This window comes from Nematolebias whitei, chromosome 8 (assembly GCF_014905685.2).
Source record: "Nematolebias whitei isolate Nwh7 chromosome 8, NemWhi1, whole genome shotgun sequence".
NCBI classification, from domain to species: Eukaryota; Metazoa; Chordata; class Actinopteri; order Cyprinodontiformes; family Rivulidae; genus Nematolebias; species Nematolebias whitei.
The window spans coordinates 33979386-33987220 of record NC_056505.1 but is presented as its reverse complement, the minus strand read 5'-3'; the positions used below and the strand labels follow the sequence as shown (position 1 = coordinate 33987220).

The 7835-nt window shown below is 44.2% G+C and overlaps 1 protein-coding gene across 1 annotated transcript in view; it reads left to right on the top strand.

Moving 5' to 3' along the window:
* Positions 1-868: 868 nt before the first annotated feature.
* Positions 869-7835, top strand: part of kat6a (K(lysine) acetyltransferase 6A) — a 49920-nt gene continuing 42953 nt past the window's right edge. The window contains exons 1-2 of the mRNA XM_037681240.1: positions 869-986; positions 2298-3765. Coding sequence (XP_037537168.1) covers positions 3040-3765 — 726 coding nt within the window. The 5' untranslated portion in view covers positions 869-986; positions 2298-3039. The remainder of the gene's footprint in view (positions 987-2297; positions 3766-7835) is intronic.

Here is a 7835-nt window from a genome sequence, read left to right as displayed (position 1 = left end):
AAGCTTTGGGTTTCTGAAAACTGAAACATTTTCTTGTTGATCATTTCTGCACCGTCAAAGTAAAACTTTGCATTTTGAATAAGTGGGATTATTATCATCCCTTCACATTATGAGATCTAGTCTGTGACTAGGATGAAATTACAATAAATATGTTTTAAAAAAACTAATTTTCCAAGCATAAATTATGAGGAAATGGTTTGTTAGATTGCTGTTAATAAATCAGATTTATCTTAGTGAATCGGCTGCAAACACCTTGCATACTTTTTTCCTGTAAAGAAAGAAATCCTGTCACTCTGATGATCAGCAACCATCTCTGCACAGATAATAAGCTCCATCATTTACAGTAATGCACACACAGTTACACACTGCAACATCTCATCAGCCCTGAGGACTGAGTCTGTGTGGCTCACTTTTCATCTTCAGTAAAAAAACAAAACTATCAAACATATTTCACAATAGACAGCAGCAGGGAAGGATTTCTCACTTTGCTCTTTAAATACCCTCTAATGTGGAGCCACGTCCATTTTTTATTTTATTTTTACAAATTCTAAGAGGTGGAAAAAGGCAGACGCTCCCTTAAGTTTCCTCCCATGTAGCTGTGGCACAGCAGAAAACGCGTGAACACCTATCGTTTTTATTATTTTTATTTTATTTATTATTTCCCTCCTCTGCCTCCAACACCACCACCATCTATCCCTTTCTTCCATTTTATGTATCCGCACCCCTCTCATAGCAACAGCACGCCGCCCCCGCGCCTTGCGGTTTACGTTTCTTCCCTGGATCTTCGGCCCGCACCATGCGGACGGTCCCTGGGCCCTGCCTGACGCCTCAGTGTTCCCCCTCCCCCACCAGCCGCGCTCCTGTTTCACTCAAAGATGGCGTCGGCTCTGGAGCCTGTGGTCTCTGACTGCATTTTTAGCCTTGTTGTTGTCTTCGTCTCGCTCGGTTTCGGCAGCTTCTGCGCCGCGGCTCGACACGAAATTCCGGTGAGTAGCAGCGGAAGGCGGATGGAGGTTAAAGAGACATTTTTTGTCTCTCGGCGCGCTTTACCCGAACCTCACTCGGCAAACCAGAACCGAAGCAGCTCTGGTTTTCTGGAGAACCGCGAGAGGTAGCGGGAGAGAGGGCTACGGAGGGATGGTGATCGCGGAGGTGGGTGGGGGAGGCTTAGCGGGGGGAAGCGAAGGCCTCTAGCTGCTCCGCTCTGGCGGCCTTGTTTCCACGGCACCGCGGGCTGAAGGCTAAAGGGAGGAAGTCCGCTCGGTGGGGACTGCTCGCAGGGCTGCGCCTGAGCTGGCAGAGGCTCCTCTCCCGGGCTGCGTTAGGCCGCAGAACGTGCAGCGCTGCAGAGGTACCTTCGATGTTGCACTTGCCCGCTAGCCGAGATGGCCGTCTGCAAGCTGCATTGTGCCTTCTCCAAGGCCGCGATCTCACGTTGGTGTCTGAATGGCATTCAGAACGAGATTATTCGCTGTGTTTCCTGCGGACGGATGATTCGGTTTTGTCGGAAATGTGCTCTGAAGGGGGAATGTGGGTTTTTTTTGTGCTGGAAGTGCTGGCTAACGTCTCGTTTCATGCTGTTTACGTTTCGAGTAACGTTAGTAACAGTATCGTAACGCTAGCTCGTTGGCTACATGAGCTTTCCAAACGGCACCAGTTAGCGGGAAATCGTGTTACATAAGTAGCTGTCTAATATTATAGTAGTAAATGTAAACAATAAGGCTAAAAACAACATTTATGTTGCGCCAAATGGCTTTTTATGGTTCTTTTAGCTAGCTTCTCGGCTAATGTTTGCTAACACTATAGCCTATTGACTATATCATGTTTACATTTAGCAACCCGGCTGTTCATGTTGTCAACCTAGTTGTGCAGCTTTTATGGTTATGTTTTTGGTTTTCTCTGGTCCTCGATATTTGTACAATTAGTGGAAATATTGTGCATTTCCCAATACTTTTTTAAAGCTTTTATTAGGAATGAAAAAGCTTTATTTCTATATTGTGATAGCGTTCTTGCTAGCTGTGGTTCTCATTAATTTCAGTGTTGACTGACATTTTGACTTTGCAGAGAAGATGATCAAGTTTGCATGCATCAGATTGCTCACTTTTTCTAGATTTTAGGAGCATGTAAACATAAGTGTGATGTGTCGAAGAGAAAGTGTAGCGCAATGAAAGCATTTCCTGTTGCATTAATGTGTTTTTTTCTGTCAGTCTGAGTAATAGATCCTCTCTGATTTTTATTTTTACCCATATAATCTTTCTAACTATTTCCTCCTTGGGTTGTTGTTTTTTATTTTGCAGTTTACGTCAGCTGCTGAGGTGCAGCAGGGATGAAGGTGATCAGCCCTCAGCGCTTCCTGGCGTGAGAAATCTGTTCCTACCCAAAGCTGAAAGGCCCTCGCAGTTGGAAGAGAGGAAAAAGAACAAGTGGCGTCAAGGAAACGAGGATGTTTGCTGTATTTTCTTCACCTTTTATCATCACAACACTAACTTTATGATCTGGAGATTTCCATCGTGCCGCACCACTCACACTACGAACTCGCTATATTTGGAACTGCATGGTTGTTTTTGGGAGGACCTAAGGTTTTCTTTTTTTTGTATTATTTATTTAATTTTTTAAGCTCTTGATGTGAAAGGACATTTTTTAAACCCTATATCTTCAAGACCAGCCCTACTCTGCGAGTGCTGTGGGATTTTAATTCACAAGAGACTTGCTACTTCCTCCTCTCCCTGCTTTATGCCAGGGACTTTTACCTGGCTGAAAGTGGGCGGTGGGTGGATTAGATTTTACTGGGTAGAGGCTTGGCTCAGGGGGATAGTGCTATGATCAGCTGCTCTTTTCCGTGCTGCTCGTACTCAGCTTCTGAGGGACTCTCTGTGCGGCCCCAGGACAAGGGATAGACAGCAGGTAGAGGGCGTAGAGGAGGTGGCGGCGGCGCTACGGCGCAGGCCAGGCATTTCCTTGGCATACAGTTCATATTTTGTGTGTGTGGGGTCCTTGCAGTAGAGCCTTCGGGCTCCTGCACCCACCAAGACTGCAGCGATGGTGAAACTGGCAAACCCAGTGTACACCCAATGGATCCTAGAGGCCATCAAGAAAATCAAGAAGCAGAAGCAAAGACCATCAGAAGAGCGGATATCCAATGCCGTCTCTATGTCCCATGGTCTGGACCGCAAAACGGTTTTGGAGCAGTTAGACCTCAGTGTTAAAGATGGCACCATCCTTAAGGTTACCAACAAGGGTCTGAACTCCTACAAGGACCCAGACAACCCTGGGCGTGTGATTGTGCAAAAGCCAAAAGGTGGTACCAGCTCTGGAAGTGGAGGAGGTGCAGCAACAACAGGAGGCAGTGGCAGTGGTGGAGGAGGAGGAGGAGGGAGCGGCGGCAGCAGCAGCAACAGCAGCAGCGGTGGTGTATCTCACTCGCATTCAGGAAAGAAACCAGGTCTTGATTGGAACAAACTGATCAAACGAGCGTTGGAGGGGCTTCACGAGCCCGGAGGCTCCAGCTTGAAGAACATTGAGCGCTTTCTCAAGTGTCAGGCTGACGTGGCAGCCTACCTGTCAAGCAGCAGTTCTGTGGGACCTGGCCTCTTCCACCAGCAGCTGAGAGTAGCCCTGAAGAGGGCTGTGGCCCATGGACGTGTGGTCAAGCAGGGTCCACTGTTTCAACTAGTCAGCCGTAGCAGCTCTCAAGACGACGGGACCGGAACGGTGTCTCTGGAGTCGCTACCACCTGTCCGATTGCTTCCACATGAAAAAGACAAGGTAATGTCACTGTACTTAAACCACTAAAGAACATGTAAAAGTGTCTTTGTCGCTTTAGTCTGGAATACACTGTGAAGGTACACATCTGCTCACTTTGTTGAGGAACAGTAAGCTCTGTGTTTACGTTAGTATGTCAGAAAGTTGTGGGCTATAACACTTTCAGTGTATTCTCTTTGTTTTACCAAGTCCAGCTGGGGTGTTGGTGATAACTGCTTTGTTTGAGATCAAGCTGATTGTAAAAGTGTAAAGTGTGGAGATGGAAATGCTTTAAAGAGCAAGAATAGCTGGGGGCGTTGTTACAAACAGGCCTAAGTCTGATGTGTTTCTCAGATAACTTTTTGGAACAACAGAGCACTTGGCTTGTGAAAATGGAAGCGTTTTTGCATTTCACACAACAGAGAACCTGAAACTCTGCCTCTGCATTTTCTATGCTTGTTTGAGCTGATCAGTCTCATATGAGCTGTAATTGACTATTAGCAAATTGGACAGTAGAGAATTTCCATCTTGAGTTTTGAGATGCATCTTTTTATCCACAAGCTGTGATGTGTGTCAGTGACAATAAGTGTTTGTGACAGGAAGTGCAATACTGCATAAAGTCAAATAAATACTACCAAGTACACAACTATCCTCCTTAAGCTGCTGCTATATTGTAATTATAAAAGGAGTCTGAGTGGAAAAATAAATATGTTTGCTGCTGTATTGAACGGATGCAAAGTGAGCTGGTGGACCAGTTTTCAGAAGCATGAGAGATGGAGGAGAAGGAGGTGGTCATATGGCTCCCAGCCTCCTGCAAGGGAGCGTGGACCAGCTGCAGGATTGCTTCTCGTCAGGAGTCGTCAGCAGATCAGAGGAAGGAAGAAGGAAATCTGAGGAAAGGAAGTAACACAGACAAGTGTAAGAGAAAGAGGTGGTCGGTAGTGGAGCCAGAGGGCGAGGCCTGAATGATGCAAGCTTCAAACCTCTAAAACCAGAAAGAAAGCGAGAAACTGAGAAGTAGCAGGGAGAGGGACGGGACAGAGACAGAACAAGAGGGGGAGGCAGACATGCAGGCGACAGAGAAGAGAGGAAACACACCCACCTCTGTAACCTGATCAGAGAGAGCAGCCGTCTGCTAACCTCCAGTTGTAAGGTTAAGAGACGTGCACACACACTCGCACACTTTACTGGTCCACAGAAATGAAAGTTTAGGCATCAACTGAGCATCATAAATCCATTTCACATTAAACATCAAAATAAACTTTCTTTTAACAAATGTATAAACATGTTGCCAAATACCTTGTTCGACCACAACTACCATTACAGCTGGAGCAACGAGGCTGGTTCTAACCATTGTTTTGGCAAGCTGAAAGCATCGTCTGGGTTTTGTAGTGGGGTGTGAGTCAAAGGGGCTGATGGTAAAGATGCTTATGCATGTAAACACAGAGTAGGATTAGTCCAGAGAGCAAACTGCGAGTCACGTGGGCTCTGCCTAACACAGTGACCTGCTTGGCTGCAGATTGTCAACCTATGAAAACCAACAAAGATCAGCTTCCTCCTCACTCACTTAGCGTCCGATTGACTTACTGCACTATCTCAAAGGCAAATAAAATCACTTAGTCTGCGAGGGCACATCAGTTAAGTGGTTCCTTTTGTTGCATTACTTCATCAAAAAAGTGTTCTTATTAAACTTGTACGTTCACTTTAGGCTTTAGGATAGTGGACTTCAGTGGGGATGATGTAGTCAAACGTAGATAAATGAAACCCCTGCACATAAGTGAGGGTTTTTGTTACTTTGGGAGACCTCAGATTAGATTGATCATAAGAAAGTTGCAGCAACAGTATGGAAGTTAATATGTCATGTTCACACATCTTTTTGTTTATTTGTTTCTTGATGTTTTTTCTGTCTGTTGATGCGTGTCTCCTGAAAACGAAGCTCTGTTGCTGCTCAGTGCTGTGTTGTTTTGTGCACTGGTGCCCTTGGTGTTTGTTAGTTTGTGATGGTGTGAGGGGGGTGTGTGTGTGCCAGAGACAAAACTGTGTGCAGGAAAGGCAGATATTGCTGTTGCGTAATCACCCTGCTTTGCTTGCTGGTTTCTCTACCAGTGCATCATTGCCACATTGCTAGCAGTTATGATTTCCCAAAGAGGTGTGTGTGTGTGTTGGGTGTGTGTTGCGAGTGAAGGCAGCGAAGGGGAGAAAAATCAAAACAAATGGCTAAGCACTAGCTTTGACCCCATCTGCAGGGACATTTGTGTACTCGACACACTGATGGCTGCATCAGGGTGCTCCATTCAAAAAGGATGCCAGACCCTATTTCTGGCTCTCGTCTCCCTCCTCTCCCCCTAATAGAGTGCCATTGCCAGGTCACAAGGGGGGAGGCAAATGGGGGAGTGAAGTCAACTAAGGGTCATGGATATATAGATGGCAAATCTCATTGCATCCCTGAGCAGCCGTTAGCAGTATGAAGCTACGGCCATTAGGTGGGATGGGCTTAATGTGACGCTTTTTTGTCTCTGTGTGTATTTAGTTGTGTGTGTGTGTGTGTGTGTGTTGTTGTTCATCCAGTTATAATAGGTAAAAGTAATCTTCCTGCCCGGCAGTTGCCCTCTCCCCCAACAGCTGGAGTGGGGTGAACCAGAGTTCTCGATGGAGTCAGGCAGTGTCACGGTGAGGACGTGTGAAAAAGGAACTTGTTAGCTACACAAGGCCACGCTTTTTGTTTTGTGCATTGTGTTGGGGTGATTTCCCTCCAAAATTGTCCCACTGACCTCCTTAATGGGTTTGGTTAATATTGGATTTTATTTTATAACGTTTGCTTGTAGTTGCGGTGGAGCTGTGCCCCCTGTCTTTGAGGTTAAAGGCTTTGTCCCGTAGTTGCAATACTTCACACATAAAGTACAACAAATACAAAAACACATTATTCAGTATATTTTGATTACAATCTTGTCTCTTTATCATTCTTTTCTATTCCCCATCCACCATTGTTGCCACGTAACTTTTATGTAGTCACAGGATGGTTTGTTGTTGTTTCTGATTTAATATTTAGGAGCTGAAACTTGTTAAAACTTGAATATTCTTAAAATGCATTAAACAATTTATTTTTGCCACAGCTGTTTGTGCTTTGGGCTGTTGATAGAACAAAAGTAAATAAATAAGATAATGTCAGATTGTAAGCCAGCTTTTATTTATTATTTATTAACCGTTGTTTAACCAGGCAAATCCCATTGAGATCTTTTAATTATATATTTTACAAAGGGGCAATTACTTTTATAAGGATTGGGTTTAAATCTGTTTTTTGATCAATAGAGAGGCAAACAACTGTTTTGAATTGATTTTTAAATGTCTTAAAATAATTCATTATTTCATGTTAATGGCAGCATGCTGAGAAACGCAAAGGTGGAAGTGCAGAATCTCGGCTGTTTATAGTGAGCACACAATAGAGAGGAGAACAAGAAGGAGATGTAAGAAGCTCCTTCTGCACTAAAAGCCAGTGTTTGAAGGTGTTTCAGTTTCTGCTGTGTACACGTTTCCACCCAGAGGAGGAAGAAGAAAACGATGTGGTAGTAGCTACAAGCTGCCGCTGCTACCCAGAGAACCATCAACGAGCAATGTGATGCATGGACATCCATTCTACAGAATGTGTCGTCGTACTCAACATGTTGACTTGTCTTGTTTAGTTCATTAAGTCTTGTTGGAATGAAAACTTTAATACTTCAGTGAAGAGCAAAATAATTATTCTTTAGGTTTCAGAGAATCTGTGCTCAGAATTTTGTTTGAAGTTTAAATCAGGTTGATGATCTGAAGATAAATCAGACTCCAAAGTATTCACACAAACGTACAGAGAGATTTGTAAGCAGCGTTTCTCTTACTGTTATCCAAGGAGGGCACCCCACCCTGTCAACAGTACAGAGGACCCCGCCTACCAAACAACAGTCGGCGTTGTTATTAATATTTAATAATAATAATAAGTTATTATAATTATTATTAGTAATTAATAATAAGCTTTTGGCTAATCAAAATGTAGAGTTTCGCTAGCCCCCCTCCCCCAACACACACATATATCTATATATATATATATATATATATATATA